This window comes from Misgurnus anguillicaudatus, chromosome 11 (assembly GCF_027580225.2).
Source record: "Misgurnus anguillicaudatus chromosome 11, ASM2758022v2, whole genome shotgun sequence".
Classification (NCBI taxonomy): Eukaryota; Metazoa; Chordata; class Actinopteri; order Cypriniformes; family Cobitidae; genus Misgurnus; species Misgurnus anguillicaudatus.
In genome coordinates this window covers 9,915,101-9,934,960 of record NC_073347.2, presented here as the reverse complement: position 1 = coordinate 9,934,960, position 19,860 = coordinate 9,915,101, and the positions used below count along the sequence as shown (strand labels likewise).

At 37.1% G+C, this 19,860-nt stretch overlaps 1 protein-coding gene across 3 annotated transcripts in view; it reads left to right on the top strand.

Moving 5' to 3' along the window:
- haao (3-hydroxyanthranilate 3,4-dioxygenase) overlaps positions 1-19,860 on the top strand; it is a 42,479-nt gene that overhangs the window by 19,409 nt on the left and 3,210 nt on the right. For 2 of the 3 annotated variants that reach the window (XM_055170620.2, XM_055170621.2), the window contains exons 2-8: positions 2,502-2,594; positions 2,674-2,752; positions 6,326-6,409; positions 6,795-6,901; positions 12,199-12,288; positions 12,386-12,429; positions 13,370-13,515. In XM_055170620.2, coding sequence (XP_055026595.2) covers positions 2,502-2,594; positions 2,674-2,752; positions 6,326-6,409; positions 6,795-6,901; positions 12,199-12,288; positions 12,386-12,429; positions 13,370-13,515 — 643 coding nt within the window. Of the gene's footprint in view, positions 1-2,249; positions 2,395-2,501; positions 2,595-2,673; positions 2,753-6,325; positions 6,410-6,794; positions 6,902-12,198; positions 12,289-12,385; positions 12,430-13,369; positions 13,516-19,860 lie in introns of those variants that run through there. The other variant, XM_055170622.2, reaches the window with a different exon arrangement.

Genomic DNA, 19,860 nt, shown 5'->3' with positions numbered 1-19,860 from the left:
ATAAACAACCGTAATATAGCTGGTGACAAGATTTCAACAACGATATAAATCCGCTACCCATTCTCATTAATTTGCAAATAAATAACTCGACTTTTCAAAATCGTGCACTGCATAGGGGAGAGTGGGGTGAGTTGTGCCAGTTTTTACTCAAAGTGTCTTTAAAGTGAGGCCATCACAGTAATGCCTTCAACTTAAGGATGTACATATATTTCAGGATGTTGTGCATCCATGAGAACAATAACTTTGTATCTGAAATAAATTGTTTCAGAAATATAGCTTTTGGGAAAGTGGTCTTGTGGCACAACTTGCCCCTGGTGCGCGAAAATAAGTTGGGGTAAATTGTGCCAATGATTTCTGAAGTAAAACAGAATATTTTAATGTTATGAACTGTAATGCTATATTAAAGCAAGACAAATTCAATACACAATTACTCATTTAAGGTTTATTTAGATATTGTCACTCTATGAAACTAATGGAATAAGTCATATTTTGTAGTTTTTGGAAAAACACAACTTAAATACACAATATATGATATTTCTGAATAATTTCAGGCAAAGTGGCTTTGGCAATAGATGCCTGTTGACATACACAGAACGCTGTTTGTCAATTATGTAATATATACGAATAAAGTGAATAGACTAATTTCTAAACATCCTATTGTGACTTGGCCACTTAAAAACATAATAAAACTTCTCTTTAATAACATAGTGCAAACTCAAAACTGAAATCAATGTTAGCTAAATGAAACAAATGGCAGGTAGGCCTAAGTCAAACACTGATGATTCATGTCCATCTCCTCACTTCTCCAGATTATACCCTGTGAGCATGTAGGTCTAGGTGGTCTGGATCTGGCCTACTATTTAACATCCCACTTGTCAATACTGCAGGGGAATATAAACTTATCCTGTCTTATGGCTGTACCACCAAGTTTTTTGGGGTGTGGGTAGTTTCTTGAGCACATCACCTTTGGCACAAATCACCCCAGACCTACAAGTCTGAACAATTAGCATGATCTAGCAGTTAAGAGCTAACATTATGCTAACTGTATAGACTCATTGTTTAGCCTGCTAAAGCACTAAACATGTGTGAAATATTTTCAAACCTATCTATAATTGTTTAGACACTACAATCAAAAAACCTTAATCATAGAAATTTTACTTTGAAAGGAAAAAAAAACAGTTTTTGGAGCTAAAAAGTTCTTACATCTCATGCCATCTGTCTCTATTTTTTTTGAGGATAAGTGAAATTGATGGCTTTTCAAAATTATGTGGTCACAATTTCTTCTATGGTTTTCCAGAAACAAGGGGTGGAACTACTTCCCCCCTGGCACAAATCACCCCACTCTCCCCTATGCCAAGGTCCAATTTTGCATACATATGATACGCCATTTTATGTATTGGTTTCTCATTTTATTTTTATTTTTAAACCATTGTCACTTGGGGTTAGATTTGGATTCTGGGTTAGGATGTCCCAAAGTTGTTCTAACCCCAACCCCATAGCCTAGAAATCTAGACGCACCCTAGCGGCCGCAAAATATATTATATCTATTATATAATATATTATAAAATATATAATATATTATAAAATATATAAAATATATTATATCAAAATATATTACATCTTGATGTAGGTCTGGCTAACCAGGCTACCAACCCCAAGCAACAATGGTAAAAATCAGTACATTAAATGACACAAAAAGATGTGCAGTATAAATTTTTGCAGACTTTCAGCTTTCATTCAAGGGTTGGAACAAAAATATAATGTGAAACATTTAGGAATTTCCCAAATCCCAAAGTCTTCCTATTTTTGGGGGGCTCAAATGTAAATAAAAATAAGCATAAATATTTAGCAAAATGCATGCTCAGTCGGGTTGAAAAAATCCAGTCCACAATCACGTTTTATAGGCTATTGAAAATCGTTCATTTTGCGTGTGTTTTTAAACTCAAATTAAGATGTTTTTTTCCAAATTAAGACTATTGTGGCCAAATTAAGACTAAAAAAAACCACAGTGGCTGAAAACATCCCCAACAACACATACATGTTAATTAATCAAGAACGGATGAGTGATTTATATGTTCTTTGTTTTTTGATTAACATTAAAAACAGACAGCAGCAGTTTTATTAGACACTATTATTAAACAATATGTTACAGATGCGTTAGACAGACAATCAGGCAGTTTAACCGTTTCTGTGAATGAGGTCTATGCATGTGTATGCTTGCTCATGATTATGATGTTTATCATGCACAGCACAACAAGTCGGAGCTCAGGCGAACGCTTTCATTGCCAGAAGAAGGGGCTGGACCTGATATGTTACTTATGCATAGCATGGATCTTAATCCAACAGTTGCACACATATGAGCACCGCCCCTATTATTCAATAACTCACACACAGGTAGTCTGTCATAATTTAACCGGTGAAATAAACCACAGGTCACAAAGTCTGTCCCAACTTATTCCAGGATCGTTTCAAATATCGTGCTCTTTTCTCTATTCAAATAGAAAAATGACCAACAAATCTCTTCATGTGAACATTGACAAGTGGATATCTGAAAATGAGAGTTCTTTCCTTCCGCCTGTGTGCAACAAATTAATGTAAGTTTGCTTGGTTTAATGTTTATAAACTTGAAATATGCTATAAAAAATTCACAACTGATGTATGGTGTCATTTTAGGTTCTTTTATCAGTTGAATATTATGTTTGTTGGTGGTCCAAACATAAGAAAGGATTATCACATTGAGGAGGGTGAAGAGGTAAGGTGCACACACTGCTTATACTGTAATGTAGGCTACAGGTTAACATCACATGCAGACTTCTTATCTGTTTTGTTTAAATGCACATTGTGGGAATGCACTGAGCAAGCTTACCAGTGATAAGACCCAAAAAACGCAAACAGAGACTTTAAACAGCAATAGTATTAAAATGTCTGAATATAATAACTAAAATGATCTTATACGAGTTCTGCAAAAGCTACAACACTTATTGGTCACCAGGATTTACACTTACTGAGTTGCTGACTTTTCATTTTGGACTTGACCTTATTAAACTGCAAAAGTTTTGCAAATACACCCTTTGCTTTTTTGTAAATAATGAGGGCAAAGTCTGTGAAATGGTGCAATTATCTACTGCTTTTAAACATACTGTATGCTTAGTTCAAATATATTTCTGTGCTTCTCGCATGCACTTTGTTACCCATCATGAATTTACAGTGCTTGTCTATGACACCAAATAAGTTACTTTGTTGTAAAAAGTAGATTATTGTTATGCAATTTGTAGAATTACAGTCCAAGTGTAAGATACTAGTTATACACACTCACCTAAAGGATTATTAGGAACACCATACTAATACTGTGTTTGACCCCATTTCGCCTTTAGAACTGCCTTATTTGTGCATGGCATTGATTCAACAAGGTGCTTAAAACATTCTTTAGAAATGTTGGCCCATATTGATAGGATAGCATCTTGCAGTTGATGGAGATTTGTGGGATACACATCCAGGGCACGAAGCTCACGTTCCACCACATCCCAAAGATGCTCTATTGGGTTGAGATCTGCTGACTGTGGGGGCCATTTTAGTACAGTGAACTCATTGTCATGTTTAAGAAACCAATTTTAAATGATTCGAGCTTTGTGACATGGTGCATTATCCTGCTGGAAGTAGCCATAAGAGGATGGGTACATGGTTGTCATAAAGAGATGGACATGGTCAGAAACAATGCTCAGGTAGGTAGTGGCATTTAAACGATGCCCAATTGGCACTAAGGGGCCTAAAGTGTGCCAAGAAAACATCCCCCACACCATTATACCACCACCAACAGCCTTACCCAAATTCTGACTCTACCATCTGAATGTCTCAACAGAAATCAAGACTCATCAGACCAGGCAACACTTTTCCAGTCTTCAACTGTCCAATTTTTATTGAGAAATTGTAGTCTCTTTTTCCTATTTGTAGTGGAGATGAGTGGTACCCAGTGGGGTCTTCTGCTGTTGTAGCCCATTCGCCTCAAGGTTGTGCGTGTTGTGGCTTCACAAATGCTTTGCTGCATACCTCGGTTGTAACGAGAGGTTATTTCAGTCAAAGTTGCTCTTCTATCAGCTTTAAATAAGTCGGCCCATTCTCCTCTGACCTCTAGCATCAACAAGGCCTTTTCACCCACAGGACTGCCGCATACTGGATGTTTTTTTCCTTTTCACACCATTCTTTGTAAACCCTAGAAATGGTTGTGTGTGAAAATCCCAGTAGCTAAGCAGATTGTGAAATACTCAGACCGGCCTGTCTGGCACCAACAACCATGCCACGCTCAAAATTGCTTAAATCACCTTTCTTTCCAATTCTTACATTCAGTTTGGAGTTCAGGAGATTGTCTTGACCAGGACCACACCCCTAAATGCATTGAAGCAACTGCCATGTGATTGGTTGATTAGATAATTGCATTAATGAGAAATTGAACAGGTGTTCCTAATAATCCTTTAGGTGAATGTATTAGTTATACAAATGCATATAGTATAGTTATCATTTTTTAACTATAATGTAAAAAAGGAACAAAATAACCAACATTAGAGAAACAGAATGAATATGAATATCTGTATTGCACTGCTCCATCTGTGTCATTTTCTTCAACACAAACATGCATCCCATAAAAACTTCATAATAAATGATGCTGAAATGTTTGGTTACAGTATATGCCAGATACATTAGTCTGCTGAATCCTTAACAACCAATTGGCCATCAACAACAATTGCAAGATGGCCAATTGTCTCATGCAAGTTTAGCACTCATTTGCATAATTCCTTTAGTGAATTGGATTCTAAAACAATAAGCGTGTAAATTAACAACATCAGTGGGTGCAATTCATTTCCTTAATTCCTTAATTACGACTTTTATTTAGTGGAACATTGACAAATGTCTTTTCTAAATCAAACACCACAAAGTGAACACATTGCTGAATAACTCATTAGGCTGGTTTACCAGACAGGGCTTATGTCTAGTCTAAGACTAAAATGCTTGTTTGAACTGTTCTAACTAAAAACAGCTTGCACTGACATATCATAAAATATATCAATGCCATCTCAAGATGCACACCAGTACTAATTTGTTTGCAGACTGATCTCACAGAAAGTTGGAAAAATTGAATTAATTGGAAAAAATTGATTAATTTAATTGTGTCCGAAATTCAGCTTTCTATAAGTTTCTATACATTTTTTTTTCTTGTCCATGGCACTACTTTCCTTTTTTGTGTCATTTTATGTATTGTTTTCTCATAGTTTTTTTTTTTTCTTACCATTGTCACTTGGGGTTGAGATTAGAACCACTTTCTGTTATGTTTTTATACATCCTAACCCAAACCCCAACTCTAACCCCAACTCTAGGCGAGAATAGTTTTAAAAGCGGAAGAAAAACATGTATAAACCAATACATAAAAGTACATCCTAACCCAAACCCCAAATCTAACCCCAACCCCAAGCGACAATGAAAACAAATGAGAAAACAATACATTAAATGACACGAAAAACAAAAAAGTCGCGCCAAGGACATGAAAAAGGACATTCATGCTCAAGGCACAAAAAAATGCTGAATTTCGTGCCATATGGACACGAATAAATGAATCAAATTTTTTGTGACTATAACACGACTTGCTGTGAGATCATGTTGGTATTGTGTTACTTACATGTCCTTATATAACTAAGGTCTAGTCCTGGTTTAATCTACACTGTGTCTGGGAAACTGCCCCATAATGTCAAAAGTTGAAAAGATGGCCTAGTTTTGGCAAGCGAGACTTCTCTGTTTATAGTGTAATGTTTCAATTTTGGTCACTAGGGGTCGTTGTAAACCATTTTGAGGTATAATAGAGACAACGTGACTTTATTTCTCTAGAAATTCAGCTCTGTTGATGAGAGATAGTTTTTAGGAACAAAGTGTTGCATAAGTTTGTGATTAAAGTGTACGATTTGTAAAGGTTCATCATGAGTTACTGAGTCATGTCCTTTTCATACAACACAGCAATAGGGCAGAGCTGCAAGAAACACCTTAAGTTTGAAAAAACTTTTGTTGTTACTGTAAAAGTAAGGGTTTTCATAACCTGTTACAGGAAGCCAAAGATATTACATAGTCTGGCATAGCCTCTTATTCCAGAGCCCATGAATTAAATTACAAATACAGAACAGCTTCTGTCACAAGCAACACGTTTGCGATACAAGTCATGGTTATGCAAGGCTAGCGATTGCAAATGAAGAAATTAAGGAAAGCTACAAAACTGTGTTATTCAGAGTTCACTGCTAGCAGACATTCGGACTGACTTCCTCTTTCACTTCCTTTTGTCTTACAGCTCTTTTATCAAGTAAAAGGTGACATGGTTCTCAAAATCATAGAGAATGGTAAACACAGAGATGTTCACATCCGAGAGGGAGAGGTGAGAATCATGTGACAATGGTTTGGCTTGACTACCCTCAGTACTGCCTGAAAAATGGCTCTGCTATTATCATCTGTCATACAGTCGAGGGCGGATTGCTTCTGCGAGAAAACTTCTGCGTTCCTCTTGTAAAAAAGACCACACTATGCAAAAATCTCAGCAATGTTAATGTCAAATAATCTGTGTTTTTTGAACCATATACATTTTATAGCACTATACTTTGTATGTGACTTGTTTGTGGCTTTTTCATTTATAGTTTTACATTTTAGGTAACAAACACAAGAACACTATTAAATCTCATGAAAGAGGGTGTATGGATGAATGTGTTTATTCCCAAACCAACACTTATTACACTGAATCCTCTTGTTTCTGCTTTGGGTTTCAGATGTTCCTACTTCCAGCACGGATTCCTCATTCACCCCAGAGACAGGCACATACTGTCGGGCTGGTTGTAGAGAGAAGACGACTTGACTCAGAAACCGATGGGCTCAGGTACCAGATGTGACCTTAAAATCATACACTTTTCATTTATGAATTTAAAGGACAAGTTCGTTATTTTACACTTAAAGCCCTGTTTTCAGATTGTTTATGATGAAATAGAACGGTTTTGACTGAAATTTGGACCTATGATGCTGGCCCGAGAATTTTCGGGTGTTTGTTGAATCACCTCCCACCTCTACAATGGGTTTATAGGTGCACAAGAACAATCCTTTCTAAAATGCATTAAACTTTCGTTTACAAAGACGTGAAGCTCACCGAGTGGTCAGGGATGTTCACTGATAGGCTCACACAAAAATCGCTGCTTTCCTACAGGTGTTTTAGCATTTGTTGTAAACTTGTGGTCCTATCTTTCCAAACGCCTCACACAGGCACGGATTAACGCACGGGCCTACTGGGCACTTGCCCAGGGCACTGGCCACCAGGGGGCCCTGTCAAATTTAGTGTGTCTATTCTTGTCAAATAAATATTTTTATTTTTATTTTATTTTCAGTAAAATTGTGTTAAATATTGAGGAATAATGTGTTTTTTGCAGTTGCAAAGTATTAACTAGTAAATAAATCAAATAAATAATTTTTATGTATTGCTGCGCTGTTGAGAGGGACATCTAGAGGCGAGTGAAAAACATTGCGTAATATAAAAGTCACGCGTAGAAGACGGTTACTCAAAAACCAAAACAAAAATGAGTTTAAAACCACAACCAAGTGGATGAGTGATAAGAAAGCAGAAAAAGGACAGCTTTTCATCACCTTGCCAGTCAGCAACTAGTAGAACGTTCATTTTCTCTAATGGCAAGAGTAAAAAACGAACTAAGAAGCAAAATGTGTCAAGGACGTCTAAATTCACTGTCTTTAATGGCCATTGAATGCGATCTTGTGAGGGAACTGGATTTTGATGATGTTGTGGAAGCTAAGGTAAATTTAAACCAACTTTTTATTCTAAGATTTAAGGGGCTGGACACACAAAGCTTTTACACTCGCGGCCAGCGCATGTTTTCAATTGATTCCAATGGAAACTCTGCGTTTTTCAAATAAGAATTTTCTCCTGTGATATGATTTGGAGAGGTGTGCCTGCCCGGTTGCATGAAACTCCTTAAGTGAGGGTTTCCCTGAGGGAGAAAAAAATCTCTGAGGTAAGGGATTTATTTAAGAGCGTTGCAACAAAGGTCTTAACTGTCACCCTTACCTAAGTGTCTATTCTAAGTATTTTACAATAGTCTCTGCCGAAAGACAGCAGAGGAGGAGCGGTTGCTATAATTACAAAATCTCACAGCGTAAACAAATCAACGCACGCAGCTCAACAGACGGCGGATTTGTGTACAATGAAACATCGCAAATAACAGACTGTAAAGTGCCGCATGTCTAAAACCTGAAAGTAATTCAAACTGGAAACTGTTTAGATTGACGGACGATCAAACCGCTATTCTCCTAATAAATGCGCATCACTTTTCTCTAAGGGATTATTTCAAACGTTAGAAATGCGCGTTGGTACTCCATTTTCTTAAATAACCATAAAATCAGCCATCGCGTGTGAGGTTAAGGGACCTGAAATAGTCCCTTAAGTTTTAAGGGAAAAATGGGACTTAAGGACTTTTTAGCAACTCATAAAAGAAATTAAGGTAATACTTTAGCATATAAGGGTAAATACTTATTGACAGCCTTAAGGTTCACTTAAGGTTTTTTCTTGCAACCCATTTTTTATTAAGAACACCCTTAACCTTATATTTAAGGGATTTCTTATCTTAAGGACTTTCATGCAACCGGGCTTTTTGATTGAGTATGTTGTACAGTATGTTGTCAGATACTGGTGAGATATAAATAAACCAATTTGTGGTGTGAAAGTACAGAATATTGTGTGCATTCTCTCCCCGCGTATTAGTGCCATTGTTAATCCTGTAAAATGGGGCATACAGGCAGAGGCGAACCAACACTTGAGCCCTGTGCATACAGGTGCAACGCTGTTGCCCAAAAAATTGGTAAAGGGGGGCCTTTGAGACATCCGTGCCCAGGGCACATCATCGCCATAATCCGTCCCTGGCCTCACACCCTTACATTCTTCCGAATAATAGACACTCCAGCCCAGTTGCCAATTGCAAGAATACAAAAAAAGTTTCCGGCGGCGGAGTAATACCGTACCTCATAGCACATCTAATACAAGTCAATGGAGTTGGACAAAAACCAAAGCCAGTGACCACGATAAAACCTGTTGGAAAGCATCTTTTTGTGTGAGCATTTCAGTGAACACCGCTGACCACTCAGTGAGTTTCACGTCTTTGTAAACAAAAGTTTAATGCATTTTAGGAAGGATTGTTTCAGTGCACCTATACAGCCATTGTAGAGGTGGGGGCTGATACAACAAACACCCGAAAATTCTCGGGCCAATATTATATGTCCAAATTTCAGTCATAACCATTCTATTTCATCATAAACAATCTGAAAACAGGGATTTAAGTGTAAAATACCTAACTTGTCCTTTAACTAACAAGAGCCAATTTGATCATAATGGAATGTGACCTTTATCTGGTCCATGATCCTAATAATTCTACTAGATAAACTATGCTGTAATACACATATGTACAGCAAGACTGTACACCCAGGAAGGTGCCAGGGGTTCTTGGTAAGGTTTTCAGTTTGCTAGGTTAATGTGTGACTTTTAGAAGGAGGATCTCTTGACAGAAATGCAATATATATATATATATATATATATATATATATATATATATATATATATATATATATATATATATATATATATATATATATATATATATATATATATATATATATATATATATATATTAGCTATCAGTGTTGTATAAAAATCTTACAAAATGAACTATATTGATTTTATTTCCTTACAATTAGATGTTTTTATTTACATAATCCGCGGGTCCCCTTACATGAAATTTGCCATTTCACTTCGCCATGTTTCGTCAGTAGGGGAAAGCAGGGGCAAAAGTAAAAACTTTTAGAAAAATTTAATTTTAAAATATATTAGTTTTAGACAGAGATATATTGTTGCTTTGGTCAAAAACTCACAAGTGTGGTCTATCAATACCAGGTGGATTTTTGAATAAATGTAAAATTACTTTAAGAGCAAATTGTTACTTTGACCCTGACAACAGGAGGGTCAAAAGTGAACAATATAGATTTTTGTATTACATTTGTTTTTAGTAAATGTACATGACTATAACCTTGTTAATATGTAACTGCAAACATATTTAGTCATTTATTTTTGCAAAAATAATGAAATAACATTTTTATTTTAAATTTAAGTTTCATCAAATGTTTTAAAAGCAACCTGCAGTACAAACTTGAATTGTTAAGAATAAAAAATTTGTTTAAACAACATGAAAATTAAATAAAAAATCAAATTATAATAATATTCATTTTCAACATAATATTAGCAGCGGGACAAAAGTAACAAATCTTACTTTCATCCAAACAGGAAGTCCTAACATTTAAACCCGATTAACTTTTTTTTTTTAAAACTTTGAAAAGGCAAACTTCAGGATGTGTTACACTTTCAGAAATAAAGGTACAAAAGTTGTCACTGGGACAGTACCCTTTCAAAAAGGTACACCTTTGTACCCAAAGAGTGCATATTAGTACTTTGAACTGCCAAAATGTACCTTTAAAGGAACATATTTGTACCTAAATGGTACATATTAGGACCTTTTTAACAGCTTCGTACCTTTATTTTTTACAGTGTAGAGCACTAAATAACCTGTAGATTAATCAGTACTGTAACACATGAAACAAGAAGCACAATGTGTTATAAGAAAAAAATTACCGCTTTAAGAATTTACTTATCATGGTTGAAAAATGCTTTCAGGGCCTACTACACGCACAAAATGGCGACAAAATAACGCAATGTTTGTCAGCTCTCTAAAGGGTTTTATTAGGGTTGGAGCTAAACTTAGCAGGACAGTGGCCCTTCAGGACTAGAAATTAGAGAAATCTCTTGCGTGTGTGCGTCAATGTCCTTTTCAAACCTCTCATCTGTTTGCCAAGAGCGCTTGCAACATTGTGCGGTTGGCGGAAGGTTAATTTTCGTTGAGACAGACATGTCAGTCAATTTTAAATGTACATTTTAGCTGTTACCTTGGTGTTGTCGTCAGATAACAAAGTAAAACAAATGGAGCAGCTCACCAAATTGGTTGTGAGGCCACCAGAGTTTCTTTCTGTCTGACTGCTGCGTGTGGGTCTGCAGAATGCACAGACGTCAGTGCCGTTTACATTCGGGTCCAGTCGGGTTGGCCACTAGTTCGGGTCGGACTGGGGTCAAATTTTTTCGGGTTTGTCTCGGGTCGACTCTTTCTTAAAAAAATAAATATGCACGTCGGGTTCTGGAATAAAGTGATTCGGGTCAATTCGGGTACATTTCTTTGGACCCGAGAAGACCTCTACTAGGAATGCCCATCCCTGCCCTAAATGGAAAAACGCTTTGTATATGTAGCATTTTGTCACTACGTTGTCTCCGCTGATGACATGTTTGTCCTGTGGTGGCTAGCATAGCTTCACTACACGTTTTAAAAGGGAAGGTGGCCTGACTATGGCTGTGTCCAAAACCGCATAGTACTGTACAGTAGTTACTGAATGAGATGAAGTAGGTACTGTATAGTATGAATCCTGGTAGTATGAATGAGATTCGGACGTACTACATCCGCCATGTTGCTACATCACATGACATACGTCGTCATCACATCACGTCATTCCAGCGCGAATTCAGCCTAAGCATCGTCTTCTTCGTTGGATAACTCCTCTCCTGGGGCATAATGAGATAGTGAAGTGTCCATCGTACGCACACTGCAAAATCTAACCAGAAGTAGTAGGTCATACTTTTCGCATACTGTTTTTCAAATACTATGTATTCGGACATACTACTCGCCTCGCCTACTGCTTTTCAAGTACTATATAGTATAGAAGTAGGCGGTTTGCAGCATATATTTCTCATAACTAGATGCCGCTAAAGTTTCACATTGCACCTTTCAGTCTGTAAAACATTGTATTGTTAAAAATAATTTTAGGAAGATAAGAAAACAAAGAATGTGTGCACTGTGTGCCAGATTGTGTGAGTGTAATATCCGCTAATTGCTGAGTGTTTTACTATGCAAATGTCAGTTAATTATAAATTAAAATGCTTAATGGTACCCACCATATCCATTATCAGTTCAAAGGAAAATATTTTAATGGGTACTTGAGTCTTATTCATAGGTCAGTGGGGACACATACAGTATAACGATTAGGTTTGGAAACACTTCTTTAATATATACGTATCATTAACTTTAGATACTACGTGGATAATACTACTGATGTCTTATTTGAGCGCTGGTTTTACTGTGAGAACCTTGGAACCCAGCTTGTTCCTGTCATAAAAGAGTAAGTCATTAGGATTTTTCTAAGTATTTATTTATTTGCATAATGCTGTTTGGTTTTGCATGTGCGCCAACACATAAATTGCATTTCTGTACGTCAGGTTTATGGATTCAATACAGCATAAAACAGGAAGACCTGACCCAGGTAGATATGTTTCTTTAGTTTGCTTGTTGTTTTAACCCAACCCAGACAACAGACGCCTCCTGGTCGGAGCTGCTTCGACTTCCGGAACGGATCCGGCCCAGTTGTCTGGGAAGGCTGGACAGAATAAACATTGCAGACATAACCACACGTTGGGTTTTAAATAAAGCTATCCTTGGTTGGGTAACAACAACCACCCAATGTGTGTCCAATATTTACCCAACCGTGGATTAAAAACAACCCAGCAGTTCTGATTCTTGAGGCCTTTACGTCACTTCACACATCAAGCACCAACAACCATACAACAAGTACACAATTATTGCTTAAAACCCGTTTATTTTTATAATATTTACAGTATATTTACATAAATAAAACATAAATGAACAAATTAAATGGTACATACTTGAAATGACAATGCAATTCAGCTTTTGGTTGAAAAGTGGATGGCTATGAGTGAAAAATGTCTCAAGATCGATTCCCATTTTTTATAAACCATGTAAGATTGCTTCATTGTACTGAATTGTACTTTACAGTGGTATTTTCTTCCATCCATCCCCCCACTTTTCTGCTTCTAGCAGATGAAGACACTTTTTTTAATAGATAGATCGCTCATCGTGATCTGGTACAGACAGATAGGATCTGAAGTGAGAGGGCACAGGGAACTACATCACAATTTATTTTCAATGAGTGAAGCGAGGGGAATGAAGAGCTAAATGCCTCTGAATGATTTGATGTGTGGTGTCATACATAAGGTGCTATTGAAACTAAAATTTAGTAAACTTAAACTTAGTAGCAATTGTACATTAACAATTTAGTACATAAACCAATTTTTTAAGGCCTCTGCACCACTAAATGAATATTAATAATATATGCAGTATCGTCTATTTACATATTATAAGTTGTGTTGTTTCAGCATCGTAACTGCAAGTTTAAATTTTTGCAGCTGATCCGATCATGCCGGCCCCATTCCCACTCAACACCATGAACGTTATGACTCCTTTCTGCTTCAAAGAATGGGTGGAGAAGCAGAAGCCTGCACTGGCCAGCGGTCGGCCGGTGGATATGTTTGGAGCGCAGTTTGAAACCGAGGTGAGGAGAAGGACACTTAAACACTAATAAGTTCCATATTTCCTCTAGGAGTCTGTCAGATGTGAGATTCTGGTCATTAATCTGAGGTCTGACTGTGAGCAATTCCCATTATGGGTAGGCTATTGACACAGATTACAGAGTCCAGAAGCTTTTCAAGAACAGGGGGATATATTGTCCCAGAGTGTTTAAAGTGACAGTGAAGCCGTGTTAGAGTTAATTGGATACTTAAGTGATTAATTGAGTGATGATTGGTCGATTATTGAAGACACCTGATGATAATGAGCAGAATCACTGAAGGAAAGAGAAACATAAGAACTACGACTACAGCCAGTGCCGTAAACACAAAAAGATTTAAAAATGTGAGAGACCACAAACATGATGAAAAAATAGACGATTTAACACTTCCTATAGTGTGTGGAGTACAATCAGATTAACTTCACAAACAACGTGAGTCTCAGCTGAGAACTTGCAATGTTTCTCAAGTCCAAACGTGACATCACAGTTAACGAACATCATAAACAACGGCCATAAAAAAATGGCATTAATACAATTGACTGCTTTTCACATCTCTGATGTCCATCTCAATTTGGACTGTGCATGCTGCGCCATGTAGTGACAATCTACAGCGTGTGTGTGCGTCTGTCCTTGGGGCTTCCACTATAGACGGTTTCATCGGATGCACGTGATACACGTCTGGATCTGAACTTTACTTCCGGTTTCGTTTTTTTAATGGTCTGACTAGTTGCTAAACTGATCTCTTGAATAAATGCCTCGTCGAAAATATCAAATGTTTTGGTTTCCTACAGTATGTAATCTATGTGTTGTTTTTTTGCTTGTTATATAAATAAACTACTTTTAAAAAACTTTGTTGTTATTTATTCTTTGCGGCGTTTACCGGAAGTTATGTGCGGGCCGCGACAGCCGCTTGTTTATGTTGTTACTGCTGAAACGGTCTATACAACAGGATTTCTGATCGTAAATATTCAACATGTTGAACATTTGTGATTGGAGCGACCCCGACTTGCCACGACGCACCGCATAGTCCTACAACAGGACAATCTGTTAAGATAACTGGCGCAATCATGAAGACGATTGTGCATGTCTTTGTGGACCTTGCTTTGTGCACTGGTGCACAGTCATGTTGGAACAGGAGGGGTCCATCCCAAACTGTTCCCACAAATTGTCCAAAATGTGTTGGTATGTTGAAGCATTGAGTTCCTTTCACTGGAAGTAATTGGAACACCAGAATTCAATGATTTGGAAGGGTCTCCCAAAACATTTGGGAATATAACTTGGTAAATAATCTTGATTGTGATTTTGCCCATAATCTAGCAGTCCTACTGTTCCTGACTCGAGAATTGCTGTATTGTGCTGTTCAGTAAATGCATGCACAGTATTAACGGCTCACTGTGTCGGACGTGTCCGATAGAAACCGTTCTTGATTTAGTGTTTTGGTGACTCAGGAATTACTGTATCGCAGTGTGCGCATGCTCAGAATCAAGAAAGTCCACCAGGTCTCGGTTTAGTCAGTGTACTGTTGGAGAGAGCTCCTATGAAGAGTTGATACATTAGATACAGATTATACTCTGGAATATTGTCTCATTTTGAATCTGAATCACTGTTGAGCGCATCTAAAAGTAAGTAACCTGTGGATCATTGCTGTCTCGAGATGCAAATTCTTTTAAACGATTCAATCGGATTTAGTGTACTGATTCAAATCAGTTCACTGAAAAGAACCAGTTCAAAAGAACAATTCGTTCACGAATCAGATATCACTATTAGATGCTAATGCTTCATTGAAAATGTATGGTTACTATTATGACAATCAGTGTTACCTTTAGTTTGGCATTTTGACTCTCTAGATATTTTTTTTCTTTGCTAATCCCATCAATTATCAAAAGGTTATTTGTTATAGATCTTTATTTCTGCCATTTCTAGATCTCATTTTTCAAATATTCAGGGAAAGTTTCAATCAGCACATGAATCGCAACAATTGTGACTCACTTCATGTTGCAATGCATGTTCGCATCCACTGCAGTATAAAACATGCGTCATACATTGCAACATGAAGTATGTCACCATTGTTGTGATTCATGTGTGATTTAACTTCTAAAACGTATTTAAAAAAAAAAAGATTTAGACATTTTGATCTGAGAGAAGAACCATTAGTGAAAACCAATTACAAAGTATCATTTTTGGTCATTGATAAGTCAAGCCTTTCTCTTTAACAGTGTAAGCAATATGATAATCTTTGCTTTTAATAATCTGTGTAACAGCGAGTTTTGGTAAAAACTGTTACAAAGATAACAAACTAAAATATGCCAAAAGTTTGAAACAAACCTGTGTTAATTCCCAAAGAAGTAGACAAATGACAGTTGACCTTATGAAGACACCTTAATGAGATTAATGTCTTTTCCGGGCTGCGCCCATCCCCGATAAGACATTGCAAAAGGTTTTTTTTTACAGAAATGTTGATACGTTAAACATCCTGTTCTGATGACACAAGAGTTACAGCAACAGCAATTGAGAATTTGTTCTTTTTTTAAATTTGGAGCCTGATGAAATCTTTATAAATACATGTTTTATACTGCCAAATACGCTCAATGTTACAGTCACTCCCCTCCCTGCTGAAAAAAAACAGCATACCAGCAAGACCAGCATATGTTGTGTTTTGGTGCTGGTTTGCTAGTGAACACCAGCTAAACCAGCATCAACACCAGCATTAGCACCAGCTAAACCAGCACCAAACCAGCATTAGCACCAGCTAAACCAGCAACAAACCAGCATTAGCACCAGCATCCCATGCTGGTCATACCAGCAAGACCAGCAAATGTTGTGTTTTGGTGCTGGTATGCTGGTGACCACCAGCATAGACCAGCATAATTCTGATGTTGGTCCATGCTGGTTTGATGCTGTTTTTTTAGTAGGGCTTGCTGTCCATAAAAGCGAACACATTTGTAAACGGCTTTACTTGGACCCATTGTTCGAGCTATCTCTTTAATTACTCACAGTTTATATCATGTGGCTGTTGATTTGATTGGCATTTTTTTTTAAAACCCACCAAACAAGAGAAAACATATTTCAAACCTGTCGCACAGAGGTGCACAATGTTTCCAGTAAAGATGTCGATCCACCCATAAACGTAGCAAAAACGTTGCACGCAGGTTTGAGCGAGAACGTGCCCCAGGTATCATCAGGTGTCTTCAATAATCAAACAATCAACACTTAATTAATCACTTAAGAATCCAATTAACTCAGTGTTACTTTTAACACACTATATTTGCACCATATAAGCTCCCAGCAGTGGTAATTTAACACCGGGGATTTACTGTAGTGCAATATTCATGTTATATTTTATATATGTCCTGTTGAGAGGTAATTTAAGTTTTTGTGGCTTGAAAGTTGAAACAGACGGAAAATTTACTGGCTTGTGCTGTTCCTCTCTGTGCATTCACGGTGAGACACACGCATTTTAGCCAGTTCACACGCTCACACGTCACACCTTGCATTTCTCATTCTGAGAAAAAAGAAATAACTTTTCATGCAATTTTCAATTAATGTACTATGTAAAGGCATACGCAGGGAAGGTCTAGGCCGAAAAATCTTCTGTAGTACAGTGCTGTTTTAAGACACCATGAATATGAACTAAACTATGCTTTTAACATAGGATACATTCTTGGTATTAAAAAAAATATTTAATTACCACTTGTAGTCATCTTGAACCCATCATTCATACAAAGTGGTAACTAAATCCATTTGTTAAATACATTTCTAGCATATATTTTAGAAATTTTTTAGTTAATATTCATGAATTCTCAAAATAGCACAGATAGGTACAAAAGAAGTACTAAAGAAGAATTTTTAGTATAATTCAGTACATGAAAATAGAGCACTAAGTATATTATGGAAGTGTGCTTTTTTACCTGGGCATGTACATTGAGCACCGCCAGGACCATTTGGGGCAAGATTTAATTTTAATTTTGATACATTTGTATTTACAAAAAATATAAAACAATTTATTTTATTTACATAATTGTAATAATTTCTATTTATGCTGGTCAATTATAAGCCATAGGTAAAATTAACCCTCCAGTTATCTTTGGGGTCAATTTGACCCCATGCAAAGTTTAACATCTGTAACTATATAATTGACATAATTTCTTTGCTTCAGATTTCAAGACTTTTCCTTATTTAATTCCTAAAGTCGGTAAACCAAAAATGTACATGATGATATTTTTTAAATGTCCTCTACATATTTTGTAGCATCATTGTTCTTTGTGGTCAATTTGACCCCAAGCTCTTTAGGCTGTATAAAATATAGGCAATATCAAACTTTTACAAACATTTGTTTTGGTTGTTTTTGGTTGATATTGAGGTCACAACACCATGCTATAATTTTATAATATTCACATATTTTATACATTCAATAAGATTTTGTCAGAGCTTTTGACAGTAAAAGTGACAGAGAATAATGTGTCTGAGACAGAGAATAATGTTGAGTCTTAGATGGGACTCCCAATGTTGTTTCTCAACCACCAGCAGACACATTACCTGCCCAAAATTAAAAGTCTTTATGGTCCCACTCTCCACTTGAACAACAGGGTAGAATAAAGGCCGAATTATAATCCATTTTTACATGTACATGAGGGTTACAGGACAGTTCCATATTTTTAATCTCTGCATACATTGTATGCGTAGGTCACCCATGCAGCTACAGGAGAATGTAACATGTAGCCCAAGAGATGCACTGCATTTTGTCAAGACGCGCATGCGTCTAATGTACCCGTACGAGTCAAATAAACTACTGTATACTTTGCAAGGATGTGATTTTGACACTGTGTGTATGTTCATGTAAACGTAAAAAAACAGACTATACTCCGGCCTTTAGGGACGGTTCACATTTAACGTATTTCAAATGTAGATGTGCGGCAAGCACACTGAAATAGATCCAGGCACTTTAGCGTTGCAGCCAGCTGAATATACTTAAACTTTTCAGAATGTCATGTCAGAAAGCATGTTGGAAAGCGTTATATATGTAAAGTGTGAACCGCCCCTTAAGGTACATTTACACGGGGCGAAAGTGTTAATACTTGATTGAAGGCTTGTCTGAAGCGTGGCCAACAACCAATCACAGTTGCCGCTACACATCCTCCGATCTTCCATAAACGTAATTGGCAGCTAGGTTATTTTCATAAGGCAATCTGATTGGCTGACGCACGCGTTGCCCCTTGAAAAGTTCAGAAATTTTCAACTTCTGCCGCGAGCAACAGCACTGATGCAGCGCCGACGGATCCACAATTCAGTTCGGCAATGCATGATGTCACCCATTCAAAGTTAATGGGAAGCATTAATGCTTACGCCCCGTGTGTAAGCACCGTTCTTGCTGCTAATGTCATCAAAATGGTTCCAGGGCCCACCAGATATGTTGTCAGCCATGTCCAAGATATAAAATCAGCATTTGAGTTCTTCATTAAACAATCATTGAAAAGGACAAACTTGAAACTACACACTTAGAGGGGAGGAGGGTGTATAGGGACACAAAAACTGATGTGACTGACTTGCAAGCCTACCCTGACATTGTCATACTCAATTCTAATCAGAATTTGAGTCTGATACCGCTCCATTGGGCTATGATTATGAGGCGTGTCTCAACCGAAAAATGCCTCTGCACTCAATTGGATAGACCTACGACCAATCAGAGCAACGGAGTGTGTGACGTATGTTGAAATTATGTCTTTTGCAGCCTGACCGAACTGCTAGTTATTTCGCTACAATGACACTAACATTGTGATTATACTAAGTCTGAGTTAGCAAATGTACATCAACACCTACTATGTTTACAACATTTCGTTTATATCACAACATTAAGTATTTACTAAGTCATACAGTAAGACTATCTCTTACCATTTGTACGTTAGGTGAACTTCATCCACGACGACACCCATTACGTTGGCTTGAAAATATTGGAGGCTAGCATGCCCCTCCACTTATTCAGCAACCAGGATTCCAGGCTTCCGAAAAGAAGCTGGCAACGACCGCTAATTATATCCATCTCGTCATGCACGCCGAGTTGCATTGCCGTGATACCAATTTCAGTTGCGACCAACTTTTGCCGCATCCCGTAGGAAGGACGGCAAAAACATCAAAAAACAAAAAAGTTTATTTTAAGGGCTTTTAAAGCAGTCAATAAAGATATAAATTACCTGACATAAACTTTTTAGTAAAAAAAATCACATCTGTAGATTTAAAATGCTGGGGTCAAACTGATCAAAAATGGGTAAAAATGTTATTCGATTTTAGGATTATAAGGAGGGTTAAAACTGATATCAAAAACTTGAGAGAATT